Below are 17,297 nucleotides of genomic sequence, written 5' to 3' on the forward strand. Positions count from 1 at the left end.
TATATGATGGGGGTTCTCTTGAATAACAAAACGAAAGAGCGTCATTCTGATTTTGTTCAGTACCTAGTAAGAATAGATACCTAGTAAGAATAGATAATGTAACTCTAACTGTAAACTTTACCAACCAGAGTACAATAACAAAAGTGCGTTTACCTAGATTTTCTAGCAACAGCTCTGTTATCTCTCTTACTAAATCTCCTGGAAGCACAACTTAAAACCATACATCTTAGTTTACTTGAGACTTTAAGCAACATAACAGGTGCATGATGCCTACCTAGGTATCTAAGGTGTAGATAAATATTACTTGTCTAGCATAATCGCGCTTAATATTGCGTGACTAACTTGGGTTAAAATTGTCTAGCAGAGGTAATGTATGCCAATACTTGCAGGGTACGTACCCCCACTCGCCCGAAGGACCAGTTGACGCGACGCAGCCCCTTTCTACTCCCTTATTCCTATCCCCGGTGTAGATATCCACGGAAACTCTCTTGGTGAACCGCAACGTATTGACATAAAGTGCGAGAAGTGCGAAGATGGCTGGCTCGACGGATTTACCATTTGCACTCGGCATTGCCACCGGCCCAAACACAATGCCGGTATGAGCCTGGTTCCTTACGACACTAACATCGGCGAAGTTAGCCTGGATATACTTGGCGCCTAGGAGACTCGACGTACTGGTGACGACGTAGAGCATTGGATAATCTTGTCCACGCCGTTGTCCTTGAGATGGCAAGTCCCACCGCCATAGTCGGAAGGGATGCACAGCTAGTATTTCGGACGATTAGTCAGTGCAGGAAAGGGTGAGCAGAATCACCACGTTATAGTCATTCATAGTCATTGTCATACCCCGGACGGAGCCTCGTTAAGCGGGAAGGGATGTTCCCTAATCTTTCCCACCTGGCGCTTACGTGCAACCGTGAGAGCCGCCATGGCAACGACAGAAGTGAGAGAGAGTTTCATCCTGAGGGCTAAGAGACGAGAGGGCGAGAAAGGTAGAAGGTAATGGCGTAAGTTGCTAGAGTTAAAAGTGCAAATGAGAGTGAAAGGAAGTGCCAGAAGGGGGAAAGGGCCTGATTTCTTATTTATATACCAGATTCTGAGGCCTGCGGTCCTGTTTAGATGTCCTGCCGAAGTAGATGTTGTTGCCTATTCTGCGCGTGCCTATTTGATATATGTAGCATCATTGTCTATGAACACGGCGCTGAGGCAATTGTCTAGTGTTGCGGGAAATAATGGAGTATGACCTTGATGTTGGTATACATGATGAGGCGCTAGTGTCATCACAAGACTCGACGCAGTTGTACTGTAGATGATGTCTAGATCTGCACGTCAGACCTAGTGTGGGCGTGTAGTTGCCATAGCACTGGGTTAATGTTATTGTTTGTGTGGTTATTAAATGGCGACCTACGGAGTAGAATTAATGATTAATTGGCGGGACTACAGTAACGTGAGGGTATTTAATTCCAAGATGAAGGCCAGATTGACACAAGTGAGACAATAAATGGAGAGACAGTTGGCCCAGGGTTTACTTGGCAGAGAACGAGTATTAATAGATCAACAACAATGAATTAACCCTGTATGCGAGATATCGTCTCAATGCAAACATGACATGTGAGTGACTTGGTCCTTCAAAGGTTTAATTGTGGCATACCGGTAACCTTGGACGTCGACGGGATTTGGAGCTCATTTGATCTTGTGCGATTCCGTGTCCATCTGTGAGAATTGACTTCAACCAGACATTGAATGTTGTAAATCATGTTCAATGTTGCCCGAAAGGGTGAGGGTTAGGGTTACTGTTCGACCGGCATGAACATTTGAAGGCTGGGGCTGGCTGGGGATGCCTGTGCCTCGATGTCCCGTGCCGCCGGCGACACGCAGCCAGACCACATGCAGTTGGCCCCTGACTCCCTGAGCCTGAGTCAGCAATTTGATGCTTCCACGTCCATGTCCACATTGCATCAATTGATGTCGCGTTCAATGTTGAGGCACGGGGCACCAACCAGAAAATTGAACCATGAACTTGACCCTTTTCTGACTCTCATCCCTCCTCAACCCATCTGTCCTGCCATGACGACTCGCAACTTACTCTCGGGTCCTGTCACTTTATCTGCTGCAGCATCAAAAAGCAGAAATGTTCTTCATGCTCTCGAGTACCCTCAGCAGAAGGAGAAGTTCTACGAGCGCATCGAGACATTTCGTCCGCTTCTGGCCGATCTTGTAGCACATCATCTTGGCACCAAACCGGCCAATGTTACTATTTCCCCACAAGATTACTGGCGACATGGGTCATTTAACCTTTGTATACCTGTTTGTGTCGACACCTCGGCACAGCCAACTCTCCCACAGTTCGTGTTCCTCCGCTTCCCGCTGCCTTATCGCGTTGGAGAAGCAACAAGGCCTGGAAACTCAGACGAGAAGATCAACTGTGAGGCCACAACATATGCCTGGCTCCAAGAGAATTGTCCCTCAGTCCCAATACCGCATCTTTACGGCTTTGGACTATCCACAAACCAAAGAGTAAGTGCCTCGACCTGTGACTGCCAAATTACTGACCGTTTTGTCCTTCCATAGTATACGAGCGTTGAATTCTTTCCATGGTGGTCGCGTTGGTTCTGGCAAGCTCGTCGCTATATTCTTGCTAAATTTGGCTACCCCCACCCAACCTTCAAAATATCTGCATCATAACTCTAACCACTTTGCCGACCTTGATATCGGTTACATTCTTATCCAAACTATTACCTCCGGGGAGATGCTTTCGGAATCCTGGGACGAGAACGTTGACGATGTCCGCCTTCAAGACAACCTGCAGCGGAGTCTCGCTAGGATAATGCTCTCTCTTGCCAGAATTCCGCTCCCTCGTATCGGAGCATTCCGACTGGATGACAAGGGGTATTTGCAATTAGACAACCGCCCACTGAATGTCATGTTTGCCATGCATGAGAATGAAGGCATCCCTCTTGATATTTCCAGAGATACCACATTTTCTACAACAAATGATTTTGTCCTACAGCATTTAGCAGCCTTTGACAACCGGCTTCTCTACCAGCCAAACGCCATAAGCAGCTGTGACGATGCGTGCTACCAAATGACTAGTCTAACTGCCGCAAGAGCTATATTCCCCCAGATGTTCCGAAAAGACTTTTGCAATGGCCCTTTTGTATTTTGTTTCACCGATCTACACCGAAGTAACATATTCGTTAACGAGGACTGGAACGTTACTTGCATTATTGATCTAGAATTTGCTTGCTCTTTACCAATTGAATTTGTACAGCCTCCATACTGGCTTAGTGGTAAACTGATCGACGAGATTGAACCCGTCGGATTCGCCCCGAAACATGCCGCGTTTGTCGATATCCTAGAGCAAGAAGAACAACTTCAGACAAACCAAACAGACGCAGAACCCCTCTCGGGTATCATGCGGCAAGCGTGGAGGAACGGGGCGTTTTGGGCCACGCTAGCGATACGAGATCCGGTAGCCTTCACGGAGATTTTCTACGATCGTATATTACCCAGCTACTTCTCTTACTCCCCGGAAGAACTAGAAAAGGCCGACTACAGCTTTTATGCACGTCTTTGGCGCCCCGACATCTCTAGCATCATTGACAAGAAACTGCAGGACCGGGACTCATATTTGGAGAGACTGAATCGAGTCTTTACTGACTCTTCCTGATGATATCCCCCAGCCTGCTAGGTATATGCGTCCACTTTCATTATTTGTTTACTTTTTTAACATAGGTCTCACGCTCCTGTGCCTAGACTGCCATTATATCTGCCATCTGCTATAGTATACCTGGTAGTGAGAGATATTTGTAAGATATTCTACAAGTAGAGTTGAATCACTTGCTACGATATATGGGCCCTTCTGAATAAATGCATCTTTCAACGTTTCTTGGTTACAGATTCATCACACTCGCCCTCCCCTTAAGCCACTTTGATGGCTGTTAGAAGCTATTTGACATGACTTGCTAATTGTGTGTACGTGTCTCCACGTCGCGGGAATGACATCGAGGATGAGGCTGAGCGTCCGTCTACGTACTCGGCTTGACACAAAACTGTCCGATGATTTGGATATGGAATGCCCTCAAGAATGAGCAGCGGTACATCAACCTGATTGTCGGCCAGACGCACTGGTAGAGGGCATTGTGAGAACTGGCGGGAAATCGGCAAATTCTAACACGGTCGCCTGTCATGATGGTAGGCTTTAAGTGGTCTGGTTGCATTGGAAACAAACGATCAAATCACCAGAAATTTGATACATGGCAAAAGAGAGGTTGATGACAGTTGACATCTGGTCTGGCCGCGCTTGTTGTCCATCAAACTTGCTGGGGCTGGGGATTAAGTACCTAGGTACTCCATGCTTCCTTCGGCGGCCCGACGTTCCCCCGGGCCTGTGACTTGTCGGTGGGTGAATCTTTGGGTTTCGTCTCCTGGCGACCAAGCTGCGATCAAATCATCGTGATGGATCATTGAAGCCTTTCTCACTCCAGAAACCAGATGGAAGGTCAAGGCCGTGCGAAAAATTGTTCTATGCGGCCCTATTTACGAGGTTAATGGACCCGTGAAACTGAGCTATTGGCCCATTGGTAAATATGCTGAGATAGCTAGTTTGACTTGATAGTTCCGAAGTAGGGGCCGAACATCATGGGTACAACTTTTAAATAGTAGAGTGGTTCCTTGATTGATAAACTAGACGATGTATTGGTTGTAAATTCGGACAACGAAATGGTGTTATGTTCAAAACCGCTGTTGCTATCATTACGGATCATCTATGTGAGAAAGTGCACCTTAAACGCGGTATTCATTCACCCACTGGTGTGAATAAAAGAACTAAAGATTGAGTAGGCCGTTAGGCTCGTCGGGCTTGGCTGTTCAACAGGAAATTCATGTCTCTTTCAATGCGGTCGAAGTTGAGCAACACAACCAGCATATCAGCCTCCCCTCAAAAAAGAGTTATGGTCCCAGGCAGCCACTCGGTGTCATCCCAACATGGAATATCGTGGGTCAATTTAACTCAGTTCAATGACAAATTCGAACGCCCTCTAGCCCGAAATTAGGGACATATATATACGGGTACACACAGCACACGATTTTAGCGTTATGTTGCGGCTGTATCGACGTGCTCTGCCTCTTCCAGCTTCTCCTTAATTATCACGATGACTTCCAAGCCAGAAGTCCATACCCAATTCACCGTCTCATCAGCATGCCTCTGTTTCGGACATCTCCATAATATATGGCACGGCAAGTCCATGCCCATCCAGCCCTTTCCCACCAGCCTTAGGCGCGCATCAGGTGGGACAGTTAAATGCCAAATCATCCAATTCAATGTTGCTGCACAAAATGGGACGTGGTTGGTCTATCAACTTGTGGAAAAGGGGTCTAAACATGTTGAGGGTTGGTTTGCTTGCCACTCAGATGTCGATCCCGAGATAGAAATCGACAAAATTATTCGCGTCTCTGGATCACCTTACGAAGGAGATAGCGGGAGTCAATTCCATGATAAGAAGACTGTCGCGGCAGGTGTGCTTCCAGTCAATCGGTACGACTGGGGCTGGTACGACAGACGCTGCCAGGACCAAGTACGCGAAGAAGCCGGGGAGACAGAGCAGGACCCTGAAACGATTGGGTGCTTCGAGGAGGTTGGTCTTGTAGACTATGGACACGCGGAGGAGTACGTCGAGAAATGGAAAGGTGTGGCAAGTCGAGAGAGAGAGAACCAGCCGCACGGCATTTGGATGACCATTGGACTGGAGTACATGTTTGGCCGATTTGGCTTTGATGACGAGCATACGGCAGCGAGATCGTTCCTATGGTTCACGTCAGACACGTTCTTCACGCACACGACCTTTCGAGGGATGGAACGAACGTTGAAAATTTACGAGACAGATGAACAGAGGTTTCAGCGACGTCTAAGAGAAGGGTACAACTTTGACGGACTGGAGTCATTGCATGAGATGGCCGGCTACCGGAGCAGTTTGGCCGGCGTGGTGCCATCACAGGCGGAAGCCTTAGGACCTTACGACGCAGCGGACTATATTCTGCATGCAACAGACGTGGATGCCATCCGAGTGAGGCCCCGCATCGGAGCACCCGAGTTCCCAACCCAGTGGAACGCTGCAAATATCGCACTACTAAATAACATCTTGATGAGCTATCTCGAGAAGTTTGTCGCCCCGGCCTCGTCTGCCCACGACACGACCACTTCAGCAGCTGCTTCTCTGTTCCCCAAGCGTGAACATGTGCCATCTGTCGACCAGTTCATGTACGGCTTCATGACGAAACCAAATTCTGATTCTATAGAAGGGTATGATAGAGCTGCAGTTGGGGCGCGAGTCAAGCGATTCTTGACACGCCTATGTGAGGATAATAGTTTGATAAGAGACGATGGGTTTGTGGCAGGGCTGGTAGCTTGTGTTGCGTATTTAGCCTCCGAGGTGTTGGAGTTGGCGAATAATTGTAGGCTTGACAATCGGGTAACTGGTATTGTTCCACGTCATATAAGGACGGTGGTGATAAATGACAATGAATTGTTTGACGTGTTTCGATTCTCGAGCATGTATTGGTACGGCGGTGTGGTGGGATGGGTTGCTGATGATGGTCAGGGAAATGAATAGGTTACGAAGCCAAAGCAAGAGAATGGTATAGAAACCAGAAACGTCATTCTGAGTAGTGGATGCGCAGAAGGAGTGGTGGCTGGCACATAAACCAGGTAAATATGTCTTTTCTATTCGAATTGGCACGCTGCGATAGATACTAGTTATTGAGAGGGAAATCATTAACTGAAAGAACTATCTGAAGTAATGAAAAGCGACTTTGTAACCAAATTGGGCTATTGAAGGGAAATGCAAACTCAAAGAAACAATGAATGCGGAAATATTGAACCCATAGTGCCTCAACTGTCCCGTCCACATTGTCCACCATGACACTAGATCTGGTCAAGTTTAGAAAGAAACAGCAACAACTTTTTCCCAAGCTCTACAATTGTTCCATAAGTGTTCCCGTCTGCCCTGCCACTTATACGGACACAGCATCGCGGATTAATTACCCTTTAGCCTCATCCAGGAGTACCCCAGCTTCGTCTGTGTCCGATTCTCATCGCCAAATTCTAGTTTCCTGTTTTCCCCTTGCCTGTTTTCCCATTGCGACTGTATAACACACCATGCCCCTGTCCAGGCCACGTTCCCTTTTCTGCGATACAAAGTAGCGGGGACAATGCACAGATCGACGAGCCTCATTTCCGTCCCGCACTCCGCCATAACGGCAAATCTCAACGGATTTCGAGTAGGTGTCCCGAGACTCCTGCCACGGTTTCAGCTTTTGGTCGTCGAGGCACGAAGCGCTCTGTTTTGCTCCCTCGGGTTGCGGCATCCCCAGCTTCTGAGTCAGGTCGTCATCGACTTTAGGGGAAGCTTGTGTAATTATGTCGTTTAACCTAGCTAGAAGCTCCGGAACGAATTCGTTGTCGTTCCCAACGTCTATAGCCTGTTGTACGTAAGGTTCTGCTAGCGCAATGGCGACCTCAAAAGTATTCTGGAACTGCTTCTCATTCCACCGAGGCTCATTTCCGTCACAGTGGTGGTTCTGCTCCGTAAATGTCACAATATCGTGAAGCAGCACTTCCGGGCCGCAAGATATGTCTAACGAGTTCTCTGTGGGTGGTACGTCAAAATACCCCTTACTCTCGCTTTGGCATTCCTGGCCTGGCAGAGCGGGCTGAGACGATGAAGTGTCCAGTTGTTCCATAGGCTGGTCTTGAACTCCCCTGATCTGATCGTTATTTTGCGTAAGGAGCTTGTGGAGATTCGGCATCGTCACAGGATTCACCCCAAACATATCCACAGATGGCATTTTGGCCCAGTTCGCGCCTTCACCCTCGTGCGTTTCGGTGCGGAGTGTTGTCCTGATTGGACTGTGATTGACCTCGTTGCCCGATGCTCTTTCGAGTAGCCGCCTCAAGGGTTGGTCATTGAAACGTGGTTTAGCCAGATCAGAAGTCTCAGGTACCATATCCGGTACCTCTGGTAATGGGCTTGGTCCCCTCGGTGTGACATCGCCTGTAGGCGTCGAGGCTTCTTCCGCTGTGGTTGATGGTTGCCGCTCGGTAGTCGACGAGTCTCCGTCGCCGTCGTACTTTCTGGGATCAACAATTTCTTCTTTTTGGCCTGAAATTTTGCTTCTGGCTTCTTGTGCCTCGGGCTGTTGGATAACGATTGGCGCTTTGCTGATCTTACCTTTCGGATGGTCCTCGATTGGCTTGTGTAGTATTGGGTCGGCAATCGCGGAATCCATGTTTGCGTTTCTCGCTCCGGTGGTGATTGTATCTACCGACATTGCAGTTTTGGATCAGGTGCAATGTTGGGTTCCTTAATTCGCCGTTTTCTCTGGGACGTGTGTAGACGATGGCGAAATCCGGGCAATGGCTGGGTGTAAGGTGATGAAGGAGGTGCTTGTTGAGCTGCCGTATTTGAGTACCAGAAGCCCAAGGGGGGTTGCGAAGTGTATTAAACATTCTCCAGCAATGAACGACCCAAGGAAAACCTGATTCATGTGTGCTCTGAACTGTGTGTGTACTATATGATGATGCCTGAAATGCTTTGCCTTCAACTGTACCTGTATCCCTGTCAATTGTACTGGCATGATTCAACCTCTTCATGAATTACACTGTTCAATATTCCATGTGAGGCACACATCGAAGTTGATAGTATCTGTGCCGTGCTGTGCTGTTCAGCGGCTTGCGTATTCCTGGTTAGATGACCTATCACGAAATACAGTTCTGAACAAAGGAGCTTGACGGCTTTCCACCCCTGGCTTTGAACTCACAACGCATATTAATAGGGTCAGCCTAACCTGTAACAGTCGGTCGCACTGCGCTAGGATATGCACCTGTTCACTCTGTAAGTAAAAGTTTGTCCGGGAACTATTCACTTCCCCCTTGACGTAAGGCGACACGTAATTTCAGATGTGCACCTCGCTAGGACGTGATCAGAGGAAGTATTTAAGACCCAAAACCGGAACACGAAACAAGCCCAGTCCTAAATCGGGACGTCTCAGTATTATTATAAGGAAGCTAGAGCTGCTATTCGCAGTTATCTAGTTGGACTACCGGCCTCCAAAGAACTATGTCAAACTCCCCACAGCACGATGTTCTTCTCTTTCTTTTTTCCAGCTTTTGAATTCAAGGTCTTCCCGTGAAAGACGTGCAACTTCGTTTGAATTGTAGCTCTAAATGCGAATTTCCAAGTGAAAGTGAAACACGGTTCACCTCATCACGGTTAGGTCAACGCCTGGTCACAGGCTGTTTTAGAACTTGTCTATTAACCCTCTTTTTGGAAATGGTTGCGCTGGAAGGAATCTTCATGAGTATTCCGTACTTCATTCCGAATTCATCTTTTCGGCATGGAATTTAGCTTCGCGGTCAATCAAAAAGGAACCTGGCCTGGAGTCAGCCGTATGCATCTCATCAAGGGGTCAGTGCTAGGAACGAAATATAGGAAAGTTACAGCTTATCTGGCGCTTTATACCTTTTGCTGATTGTTTTGGACTTGTTGCTGACCTGGATTACGTGAGGACTGCATTTGAAGGGCATGAGCCAGCGTCTCAAGCAGACATCTCTGGGTAGAGATCTCACTACTGTCACGTACCGAGGTAACAGCGATTTTGTGATGACAAGCAAAGCATGGAATAAGAGAAATGGAGGGACAGTGATGGATCTGGATCCCATTGTTGACATCAAAGCTGTAGATGAAGCAAACGACGTAAAGGCGTACCCCAGGAGCCCTTGATCTAGTGGCCAGGCTGGGATAGCGAGACAATGTAGAGTATATCGTGGTTCTACGCAGTAGGTTACCGGTATACCTTAGTCCGTTACCAAGTTACGGCGTGTTTCGTTCACTTTGGACAGCCCCTTTTAGCCAAATATGTGATTAGGCCATACGAATTCTATATACCATGAGGCAGAAAGGGGGGAGACATTTTGTCCGAGAACGATGCCGAAAACATGTTGACATGTATGCACTTGAGAATTGTTGAATTTGCGAATGGGTAAGTCTATCGTGAGGCTGCCAGCGGACGGACAGACATGGCTGCCATCCATTCTTACCCGTGAACGCTACTTATACGCATTTTGCGGCCACAATAATTTGCTATAGAGTTATAGTAGTGCCGGTCTATTTGCAGTCACTCCGCAGGCCATCAACAATGGTCTACCGTACCACTTGCTCAATCCGTGATACAAATTCCACAACACCAAACGCAAAAATAACCACATTAGGCTAGGACAAACTAAATACGCTGACATAATTCAAAGAATATCCTAACTACACCATCTGCTCTTGACTGTTGCGCCTCATCTCTTCATTAAAGTCGTTTTTGAAGTCTTGCATCAACTCGCGAAATCTGTCCATAAACTCCCCCAGAGGCTGTGGTGCCACCTCAGCCTCAGAGCTGGAAACACCTTTGACTCCGCCTGAAGACCTGCGGAAGAACTTCTTCGCTTGTTTAACTACCACGGCAGTTTGCCTTGCCAGTCTGTTTGACCGTCTGATATTCGCTGAAGGGACAGCATCATGACCTGGTCCATCATCATGAGCATATTCTTCCTTCGACGCGTCTTCCAGGGACAGCGCCCCAATGTATGCATCGAGAACGGGCTTCTCGTGGCTGCTCTTTGCATTTACGGCTATGCAAACGCTCAGTCTGTGAATAGAAAAGCTGCACATTTGTGTGAGAATGTCATGAGCCTTATCCGTCAGCTTCCACACCTCCTTTTTCTGAGTGTCATCCATTTGCAGCGTGTAAGCTGGCATCTTCACAAAATTCTCGATTCCAATGACTGTTTCGCGGATCACGCTTTCTGGAGCCCTGAACCACTCTTTGTGAGCCCCCTGACAAAAAATGCAGTTGCTCACGATGAGGTTGAAATGCCGTAGTACAACATGGGCGATTCGCTCCGCTTGGTAGGCGCCACTGAAGTGGCCACCTTGGGTCTGATGGATGATCTTCGTATTGATTCCATAGCAGTTTTTGGGCTGACTGAGTCTTTTTATTGTGCTTTTTTCAGTGTATCCGACCTTGAAGTGGCCTGGTTCGTTGGTGCTTTCGAGGATGTAGACGATTCCTTTGGCCATCTTTTTGTCTGTAGGACGCTTGTACAGTTCTTCAAATATTGATGAACTATCTCTCATTGATCCTGACCGCCGAAGATTGGCGCTGCCAAGTCCAGTGATTTTTGAAACGTCGGAGTCCAGGCTGACTTGTGTGACTTCTTCAGTTTGACTTGTAGTACCGTCATCTATGTCGATAACGCTGTTGTCGGCAGTGGTAATTGTTTCTTCTCCTAGTCCGACGACTTGACCGCCTGACACGATAACAGCTTGTTTGGTGAGAGTCGTGAGAGTGAGTTCTTTCAAATGGTCCGTTACCACGTTAACTGATTTCGGACTAGAAGGGAGCGTATCAACTGTATCATTGTCAGGTATCAGACTCGATGCTGTCTCGTCGTTGGAATCTTGCTCGGCTTCCTGAGAGCCCTCAGAAGAAGCCGTAGTTTTTGGTGGCGAAGCACTCATAGATGACGGACTCCATTCTTCGAAAGCCTTCATGGCTTTCTCCCGGTGAGCCTGACTGCAATGTCTATATTCGACAAAGTGCCTGACATCCGCGCAGAACTTATCATCGACGTTTGGAATTTTTGTGATTGCGTCAAATTTGGATTGTAGCTTCTCGACTTCTTCCCGTTCATCCAACCTGCCAGAATAATGTTTGCATCGTTTGTTATCTCTAGTTTTTGCTATGCAATTGCCATCGTACGGAGACCAGATACGAATGGAATCAACTTCATCCAGCACAACGGCGAGTGATTTGTAAAGAGGATTCTTATCCATGGTTTGAAGCTGTCAATAGCACCTGTCACTTGAGAGTGCACATGGAACAAGGGCTGAAATAGAGAGAGCCTCAAGCAATGGTTTCACTATCACTGATAGTATTTCAGGCTGGCGAAAGTCCTTGGTTCAAGTTACATCTGACCTTGCTGAGTGCCCACATATATTCAGGCAGGACCCCCCAGGCCACGAGCTGCTCTTTGATCTATTCCTGGCCCCTTTGATGCTGTGTAACTCTTGTGATCCGCTTTAGGTGACCGGCTCCGTGTGACGGCATACCCAACCAACCAGCTTGCATGCATTCGATGGGGGTTGGTTATCAATTTATGTGCTTGATGACACCTAACAACAAGTGGAAATTGGCCCCCGTAGGTGTAAGTCATATTATACAGGGTTCTCTGTACATGGCTCCATGTCTACCCTCCGCAGTTGAGCACAACGAGTGGCTGGGGAGCCGGTCCTACTTACACGGAGGACAAGGGCATCCTGCATGTTGGCTGCAGTGTCCCCAGACGTGTTTACTTGCAGCTGATAAGCTGCCTTGCTTCTTACCATGGGTCAAAACCCCGCCTCAAATTCGCTCCAAGGGGTTTGAACAGCTGGGCAGAATCGGGACTCTTTGAATGCTACCCTTCCCGGACGGAGGAGCTACTGGACGTGGCTGGGAAGCTGCAGACATATTTCCCAACGGGGAGGCAGGACAACCGTACGTGGCCGTCAAGAACAAACACAGAGGTCACGTTGAGCTAAATTAAAACCAGAATATGTGCACTGCCACTCTGACTTCACTTCTATATGTTGTAGACAGTCAACTCTAAAAGCACCGGCTATATTCGTGAAGCCGCAACTACGCTCTAAGTTGCTGATGTATGCTGAGTTGGCCTCGGGCAGTTGACACGGACGCACAAGTGTCTCGGCGCAAACTTCAGCCACCGTTGGGCTCAGATTCGGTTTTTGAGCGTACAGATTCTCAAAACTTGACAGGCTGTGGAGAGAAAACCGAAAGAACTGAGAAGTCGCAGCAGTTGGGGGCTTATGCATGTTGGTCCGCAACACACCCGATTGTGGAAAAGGCTGCATTGCCAAGAGAACGGTAGCATCGGCAGGCCCGAGTCATCTGATGGAACTCGTTGGACTGATTTCGAACTGCCTCTCACTTGATTATCCGGCAAAAAATTACGTCCTTGAGGTTTAGTGAGTGTGGATAGTGGTTCGTGGTGAACTTGCTCAACCTCGATGTGGTTTCGCCTTCCAACGCTGTTGCCAATACATAGTGCCACTCTTACCAAATTGCCAGATTCAGATAAGACCCTTTTATGCAGGATGACACAACGCTTATGAATACATTGTTTTTGAGAAGACGGATCTTAATTGGCGGGATGTCTCACCTCGTCTCTTGATATTGTTCCAGAACGAACTCCGCCTAACGTCTCGCGAAATACGTGTGACAATATGGAAGTCCTATTTACAAGTTTAAGTGACGAGTTCAGCTCTAGGTCTATTACGGGAGCGATTGCTGGTTATCGTCCTTTTTCAGCATAGAATGTTAGTTGTAAGACTTCAAGCCGTGGAAGGCGAATGAGGGCTCGCGGCGGGCTCTTTGCGAATGAAGAAGGTAAGGTGAAGGTTCAAAGTAGATGTAATACCTGAACCTCGATGGTTGAGCTCTGCATGGCATGAACTTTGAGGTCACGTCATGTGTTGACATCCGACGCTGAACTTCTCCCGACATTGGCATTAGGTGATGTCCATCAGATTATTACTGAACAGCCACGATTGTATGTAGTGGGATCAATTGAATAGATATAACTAGACTTATACAGAAATGCTCGACTTTCCACCTAACGCTGTGGTCTGATTGCCCCAGTTCGTACGCTTTCAGGCCGCCAGAACTTCTCATTGTTTGATGACCCGCAAACAGACCTTATAACAAATCCAACACACGTCCATTGGAGTTAGTCTAACCAAGAATACGGATAGCCTAGAGCTGAGTCTTCACAGACTATTGGTCGAACAAAATTGACAAGCCATGATCGGTGGCCGGACTAAGCACGACATTGCAGGAACTAGCATTGTCATGGCTCTTTTTGACAATAGTAGAAGAGGTTCGTTTGAGGGAACCAGGTATGTTGTTTGAAATAAATGTAGATTCGGGCAGCGCGTTAGGGAACACCGGCTCGGGCAAGTCGCAGTATTCCAGAGACAAGGTAGGGCCAATCGGTTCGGGTAGGTCGCAGTACTTGGTTACATTTCCTGACGGCTTTCTCGGCATACTAAAAGTTGAGCTCGGCGTAATTTTGGTCGGGATATGAGGGTTACTTGATAAACAGTCCCCTGCCTGGTGTGAATTGCCCGACTTGACACTGCTCTCGCGAAGGTTTGAGACCACAACAGCATCTTCTGTGACCGCGGCCAACTTCCACATGGTAATCTGTCGTAGATAGTTCAACTCGGCCAAAACGGCAGCATTATGGCGAATAATTACTGCCTCCTGGCTGCGAAACTTGGCGGATGATCCCATCATCCACTCCATCTGGTTGTGCAGCGGTGTCTTCATACCCATGTGCTCTTTCGGGCGGTATTTTTCGACGATGCATCGTACCTCGACTAGACCATGGTTTGCCGCGTCAATGACTTGGTTAACTCGTGCGAGAATAGACTGAGGGGCCGTCTCAAGGAACTCGAGGTGTTCATTACGCAGATCGATAAGGTGCTGCAGGTCTCGATGACAGGTCTGTACGAGTTCGAGGCACCGGCGAATCTCGCTGGGTATTCGGCCATTGTCTGTGATGAGATGTATGCTTGAGCGCAGGGCTGTGAAAGCCTTCATGTCCAGGCTAAGAACTTCGTAGGCACAACGCCAGAAACCAGCATGATTATGTATGCAGGTAATGTGAGAATTAGTCTTTGGTGACAAGATTTGAGCTTCAATGACGAGTGGAATGATGACTCTTAGCTGGTGTGAGCTTGGCGGGTACGTTTTAGGTCCAACTCCGTCCGTGGATATGCAATACAGAATACACCGCACCGAACTGCAACTACCAATATGTCAAAATGGAATTCCCTGTAACACAGGATAAACGTGACTACCTAGGTACTTTCCTGACTGACCGTCAGTGTTGCTGAACGAGATCTGCCAACCCCAGCGTGCTCATGACTCGTTGACCAGGGATAAAAGTCAAACAGCACTGTTGTCTGTTCCGAGAAAGGTACTTCAAGGCCATTGGCACACTCTATGCAAGTACACACGTTCTTGTACTGTTCTTGGCCCCCCGGCCTTCAGCCGTGCCGCTGGTACCGCTTGACCAGACAGGTCGCGTCGGGGAACTTAACCCCAGTCGCTGGCGGACCACAGAGCGGAAGGGTCTCGTCTGGGGGGTCTGCTTTTTTCTGTCTTTCTTCTCCCCAATACATTGCATGCTTGTGAGATACTGAGTAATCACACTCAAACGCGGTAGACTTATAGTGGAAACAACTGCAAAAGGATATATGTCTATCTATAGCGGACCTCTGTGGTATAACTTAAGCCTCTGATGTGGTGCATCTTCGGAATAACAGCATAGTACAGCTCAGTTTAGACTAGTTACTAAATGGAAGTGGCAAACAAAGAACCACCTGCAGGCAGTTATTACAGAATGTGCAAAACTGGGTCATATTATTTTGTCTCAGCCAGGGGACTGGGGTCTGGTCACTGATGTAACTCCAGCGGGGGCGGAAGAGACGCAATCCGTCTCATTGGTCGTGGAGGCTGGGCTGCAAAAGTTGAGTGATCGGGACGGACCGCCTTATTCTCATCCCCGAACAGTCGTCGAACCAGGGATGTGAATTTGTTGGTCACGGTTTTTGAACCAGCTAGTGCCTGAGCAGCGCCGCTTTTACCCTGAGCAACTGTGGCTCCACTATTCTATTTTTGGCGACCTGACGGATTCTAGCTTGAGCATGATTGCCCACCTAGTCTGTTATAACTTTATGCTTCCCTACGTTTCACTGACGTTATTCCACTTTATACTGTTCTGTTTCAAAATGGTGCACCAAAACGGATCCATTAAACGTTGACTTCCCAATTCGAGTTAATTTGTACCGCCCAAAATGCAGCACAGTGCGTCTAACTTCCCGTTATTTTCCGTGCTATGAGGGACGAATTTAGACACTAAGGTATAGCAATTATCCTCGCAAGTATAGAGCATCATTATGATGAATAGCGATGTGGCATTCCGTTAAATAAATGTTGTCAGATTAAATATTTTACTGGTACAATCTGGCTATGACGAAGATCCAGCCACGATATGTACGTTGTAATCAATTCACTATCGGGCATAGCTGCACGATTATCGCTAGTACCGCTAATCCTCCTAAGAAGTCTATCTAGTATGTATGTGACTTTTTAAGCCGTAAACAGCCGTTCGCAAGCTTATATGGTATTTTTTTATTTTAGTTGTTACCGTTAAGTCTATTAAGCGTAATAATTCTTTGACTGGGGCCGTAAAATTCTCATGTGAAATAACACAGCACGCGCTGGATCGCCTAGCTATGTGTCCTTATACCGAATTCTTAGCTTTTTACCAGCAATTTCCTCAGAATATGGCAATAGTTTCTTCCACCAGCCACAATTGCTGAACATCATGATGGCATGTGAAGCTGTGGCGCACTACAAGAATCAAAGGCTGGCGTTTAATCTAAAGCCTAACCTCTCTAGCGTCTTTAAGGCCCTAGCGTCGTACATTTTGCGTTGCTACTAAGAGTAGATTTAAAATAGGCCCACTATCTGGTAAAACTGAACTTCCTGGGAAGTTTGTCTCAGTTACATCTCAGTATATTTATGCTGAAGTGCTACTGTCTTGTGCTGGTGGTATTAGCTATATGTTAAAATTGGAGCACAATCCCGAGTTTGCGCAAATCGCTATCGAGTCTTCTTTCCTATCAACACCGTTGCCTTTATCCACGTTGTTAAGACTGTAGACCTAATGGTGTATCAAAGGTAGTTGTAGGTGGACTTTGCGGCTTTTCTCGCTAGATGTTACTAAGCTAAATGACAGAAACGGAACAATATACGGAGAAGGTGATAGTTTTGTTCGCACGCCAGTGTCTAACCTGCCTTACTAGACTCGCTGAACGGTCATAAACTAATTTGCCATATCATAAATCTGCTGTCACAGTTGCCACACTATGCAACACGAAGCAAAAACTACATATGGATCACATCCGACGTTTGGAAAATAAAAGGAACATATCCAGGAGTACTAACTCTAACCGCACATCCAGGGCAGCTAGTAGTTAAACTAAGTGACTTGAGCTACCCAACCGAGTCAGTAACCGGATGCAACACGTACAGATCCGATCCGTCCATAGGGTATACTAGAGCAACAATGTCCATTTGACGAGGCCCAGTTGACGAGGCCCAAGGCTGTCCGAGTTAACTCA

At 47.5% G+C, this 17,297-nt stretch overlaps 5 protein-coding genes across 5 annotated transcripts; 2 read left to right on the plus strand and 3 right to left on the minus strand.

Annotated features, from left to right (window-relative positions):
- Positions 1–2,440: 2,440 nt before the first annotated feature.
- Positions 2,441–3,670, plus strand: VFPPC_02511 (aminoglycoside phosphotransferase; the record flags this gene model as incomplete). Its single annotated transcript, XM_018282151.1, has 2 exons — positions 2,441–2,517; positions 2,572–3,670. 2 exons carry the CDS (start codon positions 2,441–2,443, stop codon positions 3,668–3,670), a joined length of 1,176 nt encoding a protein of 391 aa, XP_018146504.1.
- A 1,483-nt stretch (positions 3,671–5,153) lies between these two features.
- VFPPC_13286 (histone-fold protein) lies at positions 5,154–6,611 on the plus strand (the record flags this gene model as incomplete). The annotated part of the gene is made up of 1 exon (XM_018291063.1): positions 5,154–6,611. One exon carries the CDS (start codon positions 5,154–5,156, stop codon positions 6,609–6,611), a length of 1,458 nt encoding a protein of 485 aa, XP_018146505.1.
- Positions 6,612–7,089: 478 nt separating this feature from the next.
- On the minus strand, positions 7,090–8,328 carry VFPPC_02513 (hypothetical protein; the record flags this gene model as incomplete). The annotated part of the gene is made up of 1 exon (XM_018282152.1): positions 7,090–8,328. The coding sequence occupies one exon, from the start codon at positions 8,326–8,328 to the stop codon at positions 7,090–7,092; it is 1,239 nt and encodes a 412-aa protein (XP_018146506.1).
- Positions 8,329–10,313: 1,985 nt separating this feature from the next.
- VFPPC_02514 (hypothetical protein) lies at positions 10,314–11,879 on the minus strand (the record flags this gene model as incomplete). Its single annotated transcript, XM_018282153.1, has 1 exon — positions 10,314–11,879. One exon carries the CDS (start codon positions 11,877–11,879, stop codon positions 10,314–10,316), a length of 1,566 nt encoding a protein of 521 aa, XP_018146507.1.
- Positions 11,880–13,878: 1,999 nt separating this feature from the next.
- Positions 13,879–14,706, minus strand: VFPPC_13287 (hypothetical protein; the record flags this gene model as incomplete). The annotated part of the gene is made up of 1 exon (XM_018291064.1): positions 13,879–14,706. One exon carries the CDS (start codon positions 14,704–14,706, stop codon positions 13,879–13,881), a length of 828 nt encoding a protein of 275 aa, XP_018146508.1.
- Positions 14,707–17,297: the final 2,591 nt, after the last annotated feature.

Source organism: Pochonia chlamydosporia, chromosome 2 (assembly GCF_001653235.2).
Source record: "Pochonia chlamydosporia 170 chromosome 2, whole genome shotgun sequence".
NCBI classification, from domain to species: domain Eukaryota; kingdom Fungi; phylum Ascomycota; class Sordariomycetes; order Hypocreales; family Clavicipitaceae; genus Pochonia; species Pochonia chlamydosporia.